This window comes from Mus pahari, chromosome X, assembly GCF_900095145.1.
Source record: "Mus pahari chromosome X, PAHARI_EIJ_v1.1, whole genome shotgun sequence".
In the NCBI taxonomy this organism is placed as follows: Eukaryota; Metazoa; Chordata; class Mammalia; order Rodentia; family Muridae; genus Mus; species Mus pahari.
The window spans coordinates 63651679-63669139 of record NC_034613.1 but is presented as its reverse complement, the minus strand read 5'-3'; the positions used below and the strand labels follow the sequence as shown (position 1 = coordinate 63669139).

Below are 17461 nucleotides of genomic sequence, written 5' to 3'. Positions count from 1 at the left end.
TATTTATATCATTTCTCCCCCTCCTCTTTTCTCCCTTTATATTTTCCCTTGTACTCCTTGCTCTCTTACAAATTTATGATCTCGTTTTTTTCATTAATAGTTAAAAGCATACATATAAATATGTATTTCTAAATACCTAACTGTACACTCTATATATTGTATCTGTATACTATCTATCTACCTATCTATCTATCTATCTATCTATCTATCTATCTATCTATCTATCTATCTATCTATCTATCTGTGTGTGTGTTTTCAGAGTTGACCATTCAATATTTTATAAATAATTGGTGTGCTCATATACCTGGAGAAAATGATTTCTTTTGCTCACCCCATTTCTCAGTTGCCGTTGTTCTTTGTATAGAGTTAAGGCCTCATGAGCTTCCCATCTTCAACTTTAATATGTCTACTGCTATTACCATGGTTCAACTCATGTATTGTTCGTTCAACTTTGCATCTTATATTATAATTGAATTCATTTGTAAAATGTTTAATCCAATAAATATTTTAAAATAACACACACACACACACACAAAAAAAAAAAAAGAACATTTAAACAGTTCTGCCCTGGAAGCTCATTATTGAACACAATGATCTTTGGAAGAGGGGCATAAAAATCACATTACTTTGCAAACAATCAAGTGCAGCAGGGAAGTGGAAGAGGAGTCTTTCTTTCTCTCTTAACTATATACATGACAGATATGAACCATAGATTTTTGTTCTTCAGCGTCCGACTCAAGGAAACCAACCCTTTTAACATAACTCTTCAGGGATGGTGATGAAAGCAACAGGATCATTGGCTGCCATTAGGTCACCTAATGTTTTCCTGGGGGGAGGAGGGGGTGTCAGGCTCCTTCCTCCCTCTGCTTAAACTATGAAGGTAACATTCTAGGCACCTGGGAGACAGCAGCAGAGCATTCAGCTTGGGGTCTCCAAAAGCAGAGCCTCCTGCAGCACAGCAATTGCTCGAAGGGGCCTTCTTACCTTTGCTGCTTATTCTGCCCCCGCAGTCTAAACTCAAGAACAGCTGGGGTGGCGGGGGGGGGGGGGAGGAGGGGGCGTCGCTCAGCAGCTTGGGGCGGCGCTATGTAGGTAGGTCCGCCCCATGGCATCCCTTGCTAGACTTCCTCCTGCCGCAGGCGGCCAACCCAGTTGGAGGAAGCAGCAGCGGCGGTGGTGTAGGCGGCTGCGGTGGCCAGGATGAGCACTGGTGACACTGTGTGCATGGGCTGGCTCGTCAAGTCGCCTCCTGAGAGGAAACTGCAGCGCTATGTGAGTAGGGGTGCCAACTCAACCCTGGCCTTCGTGCCCTCGGTTCTCTGCTCATGGGGTGGCCATGTGTGCCCCTGGGGAGTCCCTGACTCTAGGCGCGCCAAATATAACTGTTCCCAGAGCCCTAGCTACCAGCGAGGCCATTGGACGTTGGAAAGTGAAATCGCACATCGAGCTGTTCTGCTGAGTCCTGCAGCAGGCTGGCCTGGTGCACCTTGCCTGCTGTGTTCAGTGTTTTTATACTGCCACAGTTTGTGGTAGATGGAGATGGGTTGGAGCTAAAATCCCCAACCCAGCTTGTATGCTGGAACAACCAGAGAGACTTCTCTAAAGGGTGCCCTGTCTCTAACTGAAATTCCATTTCAGAGAGAGAACAGGGCGAGGGATAGGGAAGTGGACAGTAAGAGGAAACTTGTGTGGGCCACTCAGTGAAGCTGCTGCATTCCTCTTGTAATGAGTACTGTTATAGCTATCATAGAACACTCCTGTTGGGAGCCTACCACACAGTGTAACTCTTTTCTCATTATGTCCCTTCTCAGCATATTCTTTATGATGACATCGAGCTTTTCTAGTACAGCCGGAACCATTGACATTTCCTATTATGAAATAAGGAACACCCGAAAAGTACATTTTTCTACCCATCATATGACCACATTTAAACAAGTTGCACACAACTCAAAAAGTTCAACTCAAAAAGTTCATTATATCTAGTGTTCTTAGGATAAGATCGTAAAAATAAAGCCGGGCGTGGTGGTGCACGCCTTTAATCCCAGCACTCGGGAGGCAGAGGCAGGCGGATTTCTGAGTTCGAGAGCATCCTGGTCTACAGAGTGAGTTCCAGGACAGCCAGGACTGCACAGAAAAATCCTGTCTCGAAAAACAAAACAAAACAAAACAAAACAAAAACAAAAAATCGTAAAAATATTCTGCTTAAAGACTCGATTGTTACTGAGCTGTCTTTAGCCATTAACAAGAATCACTTTAGTCTCCAGGGGGTTAGGGTATATATAGATATTAGGATTTCTTGCCTTTGGGGTTTGGTGGAGCTGGAAGTAGCTTGATGGATCCTTGTCCTTTATAATTTCTAATTTCTCTGCAAAACCAAAGCATGCAGGTGGGAACTACCCTGCCCAGGTTTGCACTCAGCTGAGGCATTCCATCACAAATGGGGTTCTACCTAGTACTTGTGTCTATAGCTTTCTAACTGGTGTCCCTATTTCACCAGCCAGTACTTTTTTTTTTTTTTTTTTTTTTACATATTAAAGAGCACATATCATGTAGAAGTTCAGGGGTGCAATTATAAGAAGATATCAATAATGTATGGATATTTCTAAAATTTGTAACAGAAGTTTTTCCTAAATATGAAGTTTCTCAGTGCTCCCTTCCCCCATTTCTGAGTTAGACAGTGACTCACTCTTAGCAGTCTTCCATACAATCTCTTTTTCTCATCATGTCCCTCCTCAGCATATTCTTTTTTTATTAGATATTTTCTTCATTTACATTTCAAATGCTATCCTGAAAGTTCCCTATATCCTCCCCCGGCCCTGCTCCCCTACCCACCCACTCCCACTTCTTGGCCCTAGCATTCCCCTGTACTAGGGCATATAAAGTTTGCAAGACCTAGGGGCCTCTCTTCCCAATGATGGCCAATTAGGCCATCTTCTGCTATATATACAGCTAGAGACATGAGCTCTGGGGGTACTGGTTAGTTCATATTGTTGTTCCACCTATAGGGTTTACAGACCCCTTCAGCACCTTGGGTACTTTCTCTAGCTCCTCCATTGAGGCCCTGTGTTCCATCCAATAGCTGACTGTGAGCATCCACTTCTGTTATGATGATAGGTTTTTGTTGTTTGTGCTATTGAATAAAAGAATGTTGTTCTACTTAGCATGTAGCCATCACAGATGGAAAATATAAACACTTCTTTGAATAATAGCAGTATGACACCTCCCCCCCATCTTTCTCTCTGAGACAGGGCCTTTACATAGCCTTGGCTGTGTTAGAACCCACTGTGTAGACCATTTTGGCCTGAAAGTCAGAGATCTACCTGTCTTTGCTTCTTGAGTGCTGAGATTAAAGGCATTGCCACTATACCTGGCCCGACATCATGTTTTTGATTTCACAAGTTCCTAAGCACAGAGTCCCACATCTCTCATCCAAGCTATTTCCCTAACTTTTCAGCTGCTTTGAAGATGTATTGATGGGCTAGAGAGATGGCTCAGGGGTTAAGAGCATCGACTGCTCTTCCAGAGGTCCTGAGTTCAATTCTCAGCAACCACATGGTGGCTCACAACCATCTGTAATATGATCTGATGCCCTCTTCTGGTGTGTCTGAAGACAGTGACAGTATATTCATTTTAATAAAAAAAATAGTTTTTTTTTTTTTTTTTTTTTTGGTGTTTTCGAAATAGGGTTTCTCTGTGTAGCCCTGGCTGTCCTAGAACTCACTCTGTAGACCAGGCTGACCTCGAACTCAGAAATCCTCTTGTCTCTGCTTCCCAAGTGCTGGGATTAAAGGCATGCACCACCACTGCCCGGCCAAAAAATAAAATATAATTCTTAAAAGAGAGAGGGAGAGAGAGAGAGAGAGAGAGAGAGAGAGAGAGAGAGAGAGAGAGAGAGAGAGAGAGAGAAGATGCATTGATACTGAGGAGGCAAAAACATGTTCCTGTGTCACACATGGGCAGGTAGAACTTGCAGTGCTGCTCCCTGGGTGGAATTCCTTGATGCCCCTAATGAGAGTCATTTAAAGAATCACTGGATGTTTTCAGAGTGGCATGAACTTTCCAATAGCTGATTCAAGATGGTGATTCTGTAGAACAAGATTTATGGACGACCCATCTTCATGAACTCCCCCCCCCCAATTTTGTTTTGTATTTGTCTTCAATAGACTGACTTAGGAGAGTTTATTAGTGTCTCATGATTTGGGGAAGACTTGGATATGTAGACTTTTTGTCACACATAGTTTGTTATTTTGTTATTTTTTTGGTGAAGTTGGCCTGCAGTAGTAACAGTGGAGAAAGTAGAGATGTGTGGAGAATGTGATGATGGACAAGACTTTTCATAAGAGAACTTAGGAGCCATATTACCAACATTCCAAGGCATAAATCTTGACTTTTAGTCCCTGGTTGATAACTTTTTTTTTCTTTTAAAAAAAGAGACTGCTTTTTTCCTCCCTCAAAGACAATTGTTTCCTGGCAATTCTTTTTTTTTTTTAATTTTTAAAAAATAATTTATTTATTTTATGTATATGAGTACACTGTAGTTGTGTTCAGACACACCAGAAAAGGGCATCGGATCCCATTACAGATGGTTTTGAGCCACCATGTGGTTGCTGGAAATTGAACTCAGGAGTTCTGGAAGAGCAGTCAGTGCTCTGAACTGCTGAGCCCATCACTGCCCCCGCCCCCCGAAAGGCAACTCTTCTAAAGAACAAAGAATGTTTAATTGGGGCTGACTTCCAGGTTCAGAGTTTAAGTCCATTATCTTCAAGTGAGGAGCATGGCAGCTTACAGGAAGGCATGGAACATGAGGAGCTGAGAATTCTACATCTTGTTCCAGGCAGTTAGCAGGAAGGTCTCCAAACCCACCTCCACAATGATACTTCCTCCAACAAGACCACACCTCCTCCAACAAGGCCACACCTCCCAGTAGTTCCACTCCTGGGCCAAGTACATTCAAACCACCACAGAGGGCTCCATCTTTTTCCAGTACAACCTACCTTGTTAAACTGTGGTTATCACACAATATAGGTTATATAACTGAATGTGGATGTTGACCAAAATTTAGCAACAGTAAAACCTTGCTAAATGTGCACCTATCAAAGCCAAATGAATAATGAATCCAAGGTGTTTCTGACAGTGTTTACCCATTGTGCATCCTACAACTTCACTGAAGCCTTGGTTTTGAAGATCCAACATGCATACTTTTCATGTGTGAGCCATCACACCAACAAACACTTCCTAAAATGCCTTGGCACAGGTTATAATACCATTATTATGTTATAACTTAGGTTGTTTCTATGGCACATAAAAATTTTCTGTTCTTATAGAAAGATAATTGCTTAGAGAAATTTTCAACATTTTCACTTTCAATATTTTCCTATTGTCATTCCTCAGTGTGTATCTTTGTATTATATCATTTTAGAGTGTTTGGTTTTTAAAATTGCTGTGTGTTGGCTTGCATTTCACAAAAAAATCAGTAAATACATGTGACTTAGGATTAATATAAAATTTTCAACAATTTCTGGAATAGCCCTAAACATTTATCAATTTTAATTACATAATTTATGCAAATCAATATTATCAGTATTAATGATTATAAAATCATTCAACTCAGAAAAATTAATACTCTATGTCCTGCAGGATCAAATTTCAGGTAAGTTTAGTTTTTATATTTATTTGTTATGTGTGGACAACTGCATGAGAGTATGTGCACACATTAACCATAGTATGCATATGAAGGTCAAGGGACAATGTGTAAGCATTCTCTTTTTCCACCATGTGGGTTCCAAGGATCCAATTCAGGTTTTCAAGCTTAGTGACAAGTGACTTTACCTACAAAACAGGCCCAAGATTTAATTCTTTATTTAAAAATAAATAAGCACATATATTGTATTAGTATGAAGATTTGCTTTCAGCAAAGTAAATAGGATCATATGCCTACTGAAAAAGTGTTTTAAAATATTTTTCTTTATTATTTATTATCAATGGATGTTTGATTTGGGTACTTAGTTTATATATTTATGTGCTGGAATTGAATAAAAATTTCTTGGATGAAGTGGGAAGTCACAAGTAGAAAAATAAATTAAGAAGCCCTACTGGACTACATTCTGCTTCCAACTTACTATTTCAGCTGAATTTTTCTTATGTACACAATAGTCACTGACCAGGCAAGCAAGTGTTGCCTTTTGTCCCTTCCTTCAGGCTTCTGTGACTCTCCATATTTCAAATTAATAGCCTGATGTGTAACCTGAGATCTGTTAGGATTGTTTGGTTAATCAACCCACTTATTATTATGAAGTAACCTCTTGTTCTTTGCTTCAAAACATTAAAGGACTGTGCTACCATCTTTTAAATACATTGTTGAATTTAGCTTGCAAGTATTTTGCCGAGGATTTTTACACCAGTATTTAAATAAAAAAATTGATTCGTAATTTTAAGGAATAGCCTTAAACTCATTATCACAGGAAAAAACCTTTTGAACAGAACAACATTAGCACAAACACCAAGATAACAGTTAATATATGGGACCCTATGAAACTGTAAAGCTTCTGTAAAGCAAAGGATACAATCATTTGGACAAAATGGCAACTTGTAGAATGGGAAAAGATTTTTACCCACTACATATCTGATAGAAGGCTAATACCCAAAATATATAAAGAATTTTAAAAAGCAAATATCAAGAAAACAAATAACCCAAATGAAAAATGGAGTACAGATCCAAACAGAGAATTCCCCAAAGAGAAAATTTAATGGCTGAAAAAATACTTAAAATGCTCAACATCTTTAGCCATCAGGGAAGTACAAATGAAAGTAACTCTGAGATTCCATCTTATACCTGACAGAATGGCTAAGATAAAAACCACAAGGGACAGCACATGCTGGTGAGGATGTGGAGCAAGGGGGAATACTCCTGGTGGTAGTGCAAACTTGCACAGCCACTTTGGAAATAAATGTGACAGTTCCTTAGGAAGAAGATAACTGATCTACCTCAGGATCCAGCTATAGCACTCTTGGGCATATACCCAAAGGACTCTTCATCTTTCCACAGAGATACTTGCTTAACCATGTTTATTGCTGCTCTATTCATAATGTCTACAAATTAGAAACAATTTAACCATTTCTTAACAGATGACAGATTAAGAAAATGTGGTACATTTGTACCACAAAGTATTACTCAGTTATAAAAGGATGTAATCACTAAATTCATAGGTAATTGGATTGAACTAGAAAAAAAATCATCTTAAGTGAGGTATCTCAGATCCAGATAGAGAAATATGGTATGTATGCACTTCTATGTGAATATTAGTTGTTAAGTCAATGATAACCAAGCTATAATCCATAGAACAACAGAGGTTAGGTATAGAGTTAAGTGTGATGGTTTGTATATGTTTGGGCCAGGGAGTGGCACTATTAGGAGGTGTAGCCTTGCTGGAGTAGGTGTGGCCTTGTTTGAGTAGGTATGTCACTGTTGGTGTGGGCTTTAAGAGCCTCATCCCAGCTGCCTGGAAGTCAGTATTCGGTTAGCAGCCTTCAGATTAAGATGTAGAACTCTCAGCTCCTCCTCCACCATGCTTACCTGGATGCTGCCATGCTCCTGCCTTGATAATAATGGACTGAACTGTGGAACCTGTAAGTCAGCCTTAATGAAATGTTGTCCTTTATAAAAGTTGCCTTGGTCATGGTGTCTGTTCACAGCAGTAAAACCCTAAGACAGTGAGGGACAGATAGATCTCATTTAGAAAGGGAAATAGAATAGATAGTTATGGATGGAATCTTCCTAAAAAATATACATATATGAAAGCAATCTAAATGAAATCACCAAATAATGGGGAAGGCAGAGCTCTAACTGGACATCCTTTATCACCAAATGAAGCTTTCAGTGCCTGGATTGAGTTACATCTAATTGAATTGATGACCAAAGGGGCTCCACAGGAATCCCCAAACAACCCAGCTGTTGCCAAGACTTTAGGTTGTTCTCCACAAACTGACAGCAAGACCCCACTGAACACAGAGAAGCTGAACTGGTGCCCACAAGAGCATTTCACTCCTATGTGCTATGGTCTTTGGTAAAGGAAGGCATTCTGTACTCTACCAAATGAGAAGTGTAAACACCAACCCAGCCACAAACCCTCTGACCTACAATGGTGTCCTGCTTACAAAATATTCTAGTGCAATGGTGACATAAAGCTTGTGGGAGTAACTAACCAATATAAGATTTGACTTAAGGCTCACTCCATGAGATGGAACCCATACCCAAAAGTACTAAACTTGAAGCCATAATATGAACACAGGAGACCTGGTGCAGACCTGTGCAGGCCCTGTGCATACTGCCTCTGCCCTTGGGTGACCAAGAACCTACTAGATATCCCAGATACCTAGGGTAAAACCCAATACTACTGGTCTAAAAACAAACAAACAAATGAAAACAAAAGTAAACACACACACACACACACACAAACATATCAATAAAGATTCATATCTTGCTCAGCCATCATCAGAGGAGCCTCCTCCTGCAGCAGATGGGAATAACAGAGACCCTCAATCAGTCAGACATTATGCAGAGAGTGAGAACCCTTGGAACACTCAACCCTAAATGAGATGTCACCATCAAATCTCTCCCCGCAGAGTTCAGGAATCCTGTGGCAGAGTAGGCAGAAAGAGTGTAAGAGCCAGAGGGAGACACCAAGGAAACAAGACCCTCAAAATCAACATGAGAAAAGTTCATATGAACTCACAGGGACAGAGGCAGTATGCACAGGGCCTGCACAGGTCTGCACCAGGTCTCCTGTGTTCACATTATAGCTTCAAGTTTAGTACTTTTATATGGATTTCTAAGTGGATGAATGAGATGTTCTCGGATTCTTGTGCTTTCTTTTGTGCTCTTTTCCTTTTATTTGTTTTGTCCAATTCTGATGGGTTTGTTTTTGTTTTATCATTATATTTTATTACATTACATTACATTATATCATATTAATTGCATTTTACTATTATCCATTTGAAGCCTGTTTGCCTTCTAATGAGAGACAGAAACAAAGTGGATTCAGATGGGAGGGGAGGCAGAAAGGAATTGGGAGGAGTAAAGGAAGGGGAAATGTAATCAGGCTATATTATCTGAGAAAAATATTATTTTCAATAAAAGGAAAAAGACCTATATAATTACAAAATAAAGATTAGTCTCAACAATGTTAAAAGTCCAAAGTTCAAAGACACTTCTGAGATTCATATGATCACTTAATCCTCACAGTGACACACCTACTCCAACAAGGCCACAACTTTTAATAGTTCCACTCCCTGGGCAAAGCATATACAAACATCATATTCTGCTCCCTGGCTCCCACAGGCTTGTTCAAACATGAGTTTTGGGGGGCCATACCTAAACAGCATAATACAAAATACATTTAGTCCAACTTCAAAGTTCCCCAGAATCTACATTAGTCTCAACAATGTTAAAAGTCCAAAGTTCAAAGACACTTCTGAGATTCATATGATCACTTAATCCTCAAAGCAAGACAGGAAACTAGCTGAACAAACTCCAAACACTGCATCTCCATGCCTGATTTCAAGGAGGTCTTCAGATCTCCAACTCCTTTTTTTTTTTTATCTTTGTTGACTACAACAACTTATTTCTCTTGGGCTAGTTCCACTCTATTAACAGCTTTCCTTAGCAGATAACCCACAGCTCTGGCATCTTGAACATGTTGGGGTCTCCAAGGCAACTTCAATGTTACAGCTTCTTGTTTCAGTGTCTGGGATCCACACATGATCTTCTGGGCTCCTTCAAGGGGCTAGAGTCATTTCTCTAGCTCTGCCCTTTGTAGCACTCTAAGCTCAGGTTGATCCACTAAACTGCCGCTGCTGTTCTTGATGATCATTCCATGGAACTGGCATCTCAAATACACTGGGGTGTTCCACTCCAACTAGGCTTCACCAATAGTCTCTCATAGTCTCTCTTCATGGTGCCAAGCCTCAACTCCTTTGCATGACCCCCTTCAATCCTGGGCCATCAACTACAACTGAGGCTGCACCCCCACCAATGGCCTTTCCTGGTCTCTCACAGTGCCAAGCCTCAGCTGCTCTCCATGACTCCTTCATACCTTCAAAACCAGTACCACTTGAGTGATTTTTAAACATTACCAAGTTCAGCTGCAGCATGAGGTACAACCTTGGTTACCTCTGGAACATTGCTTCTTGTGCTTTCAGAAAACACTTCCCAGAAGGTTTTACCTCAGAAATGCTTGTCTCTTCTTAATCACCACTAATTACTTAGCTCCAGCTAACCATCGTCAAATTTCCCAGTAGTACCTTCTGTTCTTGACTCTAAAGCCAGAGTCACATGGCCAAAGCTGCTGAGTTCTGCTAGCTAGAACATGCCCCCCCAGCTTTATTATATTATCACCATCTTTGTTTTCCAACTTCTTCACTGCCTTAGCTTGGCTGTCCTGAAACTTGTTATGTAGATTGACCTTGTACTCAAAGATCTCCATGGCTCTGTCTCCTGTAATGCTGGGATTAAAGGCATGTACTACTATGCGTGGACTTAAGCTTTTCTTCATCTAGAACCTACTCTGTTCAAGGCTGGCCTTCAACTCAGAGATCTCTTTGCCATTTCCTCCTGAGATTAAAGGCTTATTCTGCCATGCCTGGACCTTAATTTAGCTGGGTAGGATCTTGCCCCAAGGTCACTACTCCCTTATTAATTCAATTTAATATCCTTGAGCACAGGATTCAGCTCCATTTTACTTCCTGGAGTCCCTTTAATACTCTAACCATATATTTTATATATTTTTCTTTTTCATCTTGCTATGCTTGTTTAAAATGCTCTTCATGAGACTCAACCAGAGAACAAAGTCTCTGCTGGGCTTTTTTTGAGACTTCCTTTGCCAATGCAATTAATATAAATCTCTTTACCTTAGTCTCAGGCAGACTCTTTAAACAAGGGCAAAAAGCAGCTATGTTCTTCACCAAAATACTACAAAACAATCTCTAAGTCACATACTGAAGTTCTCTACTGAAACCTCTTGAGTCCGGTGTGCACAGTTCAAATTACTCACAGCAAGAAAGTCTTCCATATTTATACTAAGATGACTCATTAAACCCCACTGAAAACATCCCATGGCTTTGCAAATCCAAAGTCTCCAAGTTTACATTCTTCCAAACAAAAGCATGGTCAGGCCTATCGCAGCAACACCCCAGTCTCTGGTACCAACTTCTGTCTTAGTGTTTTACTGCTCTGAACAGACACCATGACCAAGGCAACTCTTATAAGGACAACATTTAATTTGGGCTAGCTTACAGGTTAAGAGGTTCAGTACATTATCAAGGCAGGAACACGGCAGCATCCAAGCAGGCCTGGTACAGGAAGAGCTGGGAGTTCTACATGTTCATCTGAAGGCTGCTAACAGGATACTGACTTTCAGGCAGCTAGGATGAGGGTCTTATAGCCCACACCCACAGTGACACACCTCCAACAAGGTCACAACTTTTAATAGTACCACTCCCTGGGCCAAGCATATACAAACCATCACCAGGAGCACTACTGGTTCTGAGACGTCCCTATATTCTGTGGGCTGTGCTGGTTTTCACTGATTCCAGAGGCACTATTTTTATTTGCCCAGAGTCTTCAAACATCAAACTCAGGGTATTGCCCCAGTGCATAAGAGCTGAGTAAGTATATAGTGATGAATTCTTTATTAGATATGGAAAAAATCAAAGAAACTAGCGCTGTTTGCTAGGCTTAGTGCTATTAGACAAAATGCAGTAGTAACCCTCCCCATCCCCACTTCCATCCTACCTTCATGAGAGGGAAGAAGCCGAGGAAATGAAATGATCTGGTGTACTTGTTCTCACAGCCTGCCACATTCAACAGGCAGCTGTGAAGGTTGAACAAGGTCCTGGGCTCTGTCTGTAATAATATAAGGTAACAGATCCCACCTCTCACCACAGATTGTAAGACCACTGAATGAATGCTAGCTTGAGAAATTTACAGGAATGGATTCCTAGAAAGAAGGAGCAGCAGGTGCAAAGTTTTTGAGGCAGGAAGAATATATTTATGGTATTTGAGGAAGAGGTTTTTGGGTTTGATTTTATATTCTTCAAACTTTTTTTTTTTTTTTTGATTCTTGATTCTTGATGATCTGCTTTTGTTCCTTTCTGATAGTCCCAATCTAGGTTTTCCATGAGAGTACATTTTGCCCTTGCAGGGTGACTATTTAGAAAACTTTTAAAAGTGTTAGTTAACTATAAATTTGTTAATCCTTTCAAACAAAAGATACATTTAAAACATTTGGAGATGTTTTTGTTATTAAAATTGTTGCCGGGCATGGTGGCACACACCTTTAATCCCAGCACTTGGGAGGCAGAGGCAGGCAGGTTTCTGAGTTTGAGGCCAGCCTGGTCTACAAAGTGAGTTCCGGAACAGCCAGAGCTATACAGAGAAACCCTGTCTCGAAAAAATGAAAAAACAAAAACAAACAAACAAACAAAAAATGTTTTTGAGAATGCTCCTGGCATCTAGTGGGTAGAGATCAGGTATGCTGCCAAATAACCTACAACACATAAGAGAGCCCCCATCACAAATGTGCCACATATACATAATGTGGTTTCATTCAGCCATAAAGAAAGATGAAATCTGAAGAAAATTAATGGGTTTGGAAATTACTATATTAACTGAGATAATCCAAACTCATAAACACCAATACTGCATGTTCTATTTCATATACTGATCTTAGCTTTGATTTTTATGTATATGTAGTTATGTGGGTATGAGTGTGGATAGAAGTCAGCAATGTAGAAAGGGGATCATGAGAGGAAGCAAAAGAGGTTTTAGGGAAAGAAATTTGGAGAGTACACATGTGACATGAAAGTGGTGTTAGGGGCATGAGAGTGTGGGATAGTAGCTTATTCCTTGGGTCATGGGTCACAGAGAAGCTGGAGGCCTCTATAATTACATTACTCTGTAGGAGAATTAGCCTCCACAAATTCTACCTGCCAGTCTTAAAGTATTAAAGTTGTGTACTTTTCTAACAATGTACATTTTCAAAATTAAGGTATCACATAGCAAGACTTTGAAAGGCATTAAATAACCAGGCATGATGGCTCACACCTATAATTCCAGTACTCAGGAAGCTGAGGCAGGAGATCTGCCTGAATGTGAGGACACCATGGGCTATACGAGTTCCAGGCCAGTGTGAGTTACAGAATGAGATTTTTTTTTTCAGTAAGCAAGGAATCAGGAAATTAAATAATCATCCTGCCAAAGGAAGGAAGGAAGGAAACAAAGAAAGATTTGGTTTTAAAAAAATGTTTGAACAAAACTGTTATATGCTGGCATGATTATTGGAGAGGTGAACATATAATGGGTATGTAATATCCATATAAGCCCTACAATGTTTGAAATAACTGGAGGAACAAACTACATAAGGTTGAAAATATTCTTAGTTTCTAGAATTTTACTTCTGTGTAATGTGAAAAACATACCACTATAGTGCTTGAATTTTAAACACCTAATTTTTCTGTATTTCTCTTTTATGCATATAATTTTATTGGAAAAGCTTATGAATCACATTCTTTTTTGTCTTAAGATTTTTTCCCATTTTTATTAGATATTTGCTTTATTTACATTTCAAATGCTATCCCAAAAGTTCCCTATATCCTCCCCCGCCCCTGCTCCCCTACCCACCCACTCCCACTTCTTGGCCCTGGCATTCCCCTGTGCTGGGTCATATAAAGTTTGCAAGACCAAGGGGCCTCTCTTCCCTTTTCTATATTTCTTACACATTAATAAGATTCTGGCACAGGAGTAGATTTAAAGACTATATATCTTTAAAAATGGACAGGGGGAGAGGACTGGAAATGGTTTAGTAGTTAAGAGTGCTGCACAGTCATGATGTCTGAAGTTCAGATTCCGGCATCTAGTAACAAGCTGGCTGTCCTGTAGATGCCCAGAACTCTTAACTCTGAAGTAACTGACATCCTTTTCTAGCTTTTGTACACACACACACACACACACACACACACACACACAGGTGCATGCAAGGCATGCAGCTGCACTCACACTTGTGCAAACACACAGATGCACATAGACAGACAGATACAATCTTTAAAATGAAATTTTATTTGGACGAAATTATGAACATGTGTGTATGTGTCTCTGTGTGTCCAAGTTTGTGTGCCCTGTGTGTACACAGAGGCCAGAGGAAGATGTTGGATGTCCTGCTTTATCATTCTCTACTTTATTTCTCTGAGGCAGGATTTCTCACTGAACCTGTAGCTAGGCTGGTGGCCAACAAGCCTAACTATCTTGTGTCTGGCTCCTAAAGCACTGTGGTTGCAGGTGGATGAGTAACTACATCTTGTTTTTATGTGGATTCTGGGGATCCAAAGTCAGGTCCTTATGTTTATACATAATGTACACTTACCAAGAGACCCATCTCTCCAGACCCTAACAAGAACATTTAAAGATTTATTTATTTATGTTATGTATCTGAGTACACTGTCCCAGTCTTCAGGACACACCAGAAGAGGGCATCAGATCCCATTACAGATGGTTGTAAGTCACCATGTGGTTGCCGGGAATTGAACTCAGGACATCCAAAAGAACAGTCAGTGCTCTTAACCACTGAGTCATCTCTCCAGCCCTAAGAAGAACATTTAAAATGCTTACTTGAAAGAATCTTTTGCTAAATGCTTAAATATGTTGATTATAACACAAATTTAGAGACTACAATTCTGTCAAGCATGTGGGTAGTAAAACTGCTTTTCAATACCCCTATACAAGCTTCATTAGAATCATTCACCAAGTCATCATGTTAACTAATTATGCACAATAAACTAGGTTCCTTCTGAAGTTCCACTTTCAAGGGAATAGTACCAACCATCCCAGTTTTATTGAGGCAAAAGTTATCTGGATAAACATTTGAGTCTCTGAGTATTTGAGTTATCTGAGTCTCTGCATTCTAGGATGATTCTGTTCCAAATAAAAAAAGATGCCTGCTTTTAAAAGCTCCATACCGCATTTGAATTGTACCACATCTTCACATTTCATTTCTTTTTTATTAATCACTCCATTCATTTACATCTCAAATGATATCCCACTTCCCAGTTACCCCTCCACAACCTTCCATCCCATGCCAGAGCCACAAACACTGGAGATTTCCCAAGGCTTGCAATACAACAGACAGCAACACAACTGCCAAATTTTTAATAAAAATTAACTGGTATGATAATTAACTAGCCATTGACAATCAGGTTGGTTGGTGGTGCACCACCATCAAAAAGGCACTCAATGTGTACACTTTTCTCCGCAGAAGTAGTGTCACAGGTTGATTTCTATACTCTTAATATTGTGGTAGCCATACTCCTTAACCTATTCATTTAAGGTTTCAGTAGATTGTGAGTAATAAGGAATTCTATGGCCCTCCTTATATGACTTCCAGTGTTACAGAATGTTCAATCAAGTCATGTAATTTAGTTTAAAAACATTCGGTAGGTTATCTACATTTTCCCAGCAGATAGCAATTACACATAGCTTCTTGGCTAGGGGTGGAACTTTGTGTTCACTCTTCCTTCAGAGTCTTGGAACTTTATCTGGTTTGAATCTGTGCAGATCCTATACATTCTGTCATAGTACAGTCTCTGTGAGTTGAGCCCAGGAATAGTTAACATACAATGGATTCTATGCATGATATAATTGGTATTGGGACTTTTTGTTTGTTTTGATTTTTTAAATTTTGACAGTAAGAATGAAGAATAAAGTTTGGTGGGTAGGAAGGTGGGAGGAGCTGGGAGGGGTCTGTGGTGGGGAAAATACAATAGCAATATATCATATGAAAAACTGTAATTAAAAGTTAGGTTATTTTCTTAGTATTGACTTTTATGCATTTCCTATTAAGTTTATGACTAGCAAATTTCAATTTGGTTATTTGTAGCTGAGGTCTTTTTTCACTATATCTACTAACTGGCTTTTGTTTGTATAAAAGTATTGCTTTTGTCTTTAGCTGGGTTTTCTAGAAAATAGAACTTCAGCCAATGTACTGTTATAATCATAAGCCCAGGATAATGAAGATAATGGAAAAAGGAACAGAAAAAACTGATACTTAATATGCTACAGCTTTACAAGAAAATAAAGCCAGCTATTGAGTCATGGAGGATCTATTTGAACAAGTTCTATAAAAAGCACTGCACCTCAAAATACTGTTTTTCAACAAGGAAGGAAGAAAAAAAATTCTGCCATTTCCCTTAGGGCTCTCATCTCCTTTTGTCACTCTAGACAATCATTGGGGAAGCCAGATCACATCTTCTGTATCTTATCTGAATTAAGAGTGGTAGAAGGAATAAGCAAAGCTTTTGAAGATTTATTTGCAGTGGGCCAGGACATAGGTGCTGTTGTGGCTGTTGCCATGAGATGTGGCAGAAGCTTTCCTCCTGAAAGGTCAAACCAGTCAGGATAGAAGATACTTTTACTTTAGTAAGCTTGCTATTTCTGTTTTCCTGCGTTTTTCTGATTAAAATATTTCAACATTTCTAGAAATGATCATTTGATTTTTAATTTTTTCCTATTAAAGCAACAATACTATTAGTTATTTAATAATGAACTACTTGTACATTTCTGGAGTAAATTCCAGTTCTGGTTATTTATAGTCTTTGGTTTTATTGTCTCTAAACCTTTAGAAGATTTTTGCATAAATGTTATATTTACCTTATAAAAACTACAAACTTACCATAGTCAAGCAGAATTCTTCTATAAAACCGGACTGGCATTATTTTGTGTGTTTAGATTATTGTCAACTTTCTGTTTTTCCTATGGAAATTAATATGGTTAGTCACTCTAGGTCACTTTTGGTAAACTATACTTTCCTAGAAACATGTCCAACAGCAAAAAGTTGCTTATCAAAACAATATTGAGTAGTTCACAGAAATAGTGAGAGGGCTAGAGAAACAAGCTTTGAGGTTAAACAGCCAGGAAAAAACACCCTAAACCACATGTCAGGTCTAGGGCTGGTGAGAAATCTACTGCCACCATTGCCTACTTGTTTCTTTCCTTTTGTATGAAAGGAGGTGGGATGGTCTACATGATGGCTCTTGTCTTTCTGTGGATTCAGTTGTAAATTTTACTAGCTCCAACACAACTTAAAGTAGCATAAAAGAGAAAGAAGAAAGAAAAGGTTGCTTACTAAATTGTCATAAGAATGCAGAACAGTGACATTTCACTCCATAATTCACATTTTTTTCTCTGCTTATCCAATACCTCAGCAAGTTCAGGCTCTTTAACTGTGAGAGAACCTGAACCCTCAGTCCTGAAAGGTTCTCTACTCTAGTTCTCAAGACCCCAGTGCCGGGAGTGGTGGCGCACGCCTTTAATCCCAGCGCTTGGGAGGCAGAGGCAGGCAGATTTCTGAGTTCGAGGCCAGCCTGGTCTACAGAGTGAGTTCCAGGACAGGCCATACAGAGAAACCCTGTCTCGAAA

At 39.7% G+C, this 17461-nt stretch overlaps 1 protein-coding gene across 1 annotated transcript in view; it reads left to right on the top strand.

The window, feature by feature from the left end:
- Positions 1-1158: 1158 nt before the first annotated feature.
- Positions 1159-17461, top strand: part of Gab3 (GRB2 associated binding protein 3) — a gene marked incomplete at its 3' end in the record, with an annotated part of 61151 nt that continues 44848 nt past the window's right edge. Inside the window, exon 1 of the mRNA XM_021188509.1 lies at positions 1159-1272. Coding sequence (XP_021044168.1) covers positions 1201-1272 — 72 coding nt within the window. The remainder of the gene's footprint in view (positions 1273-17461) is intronic.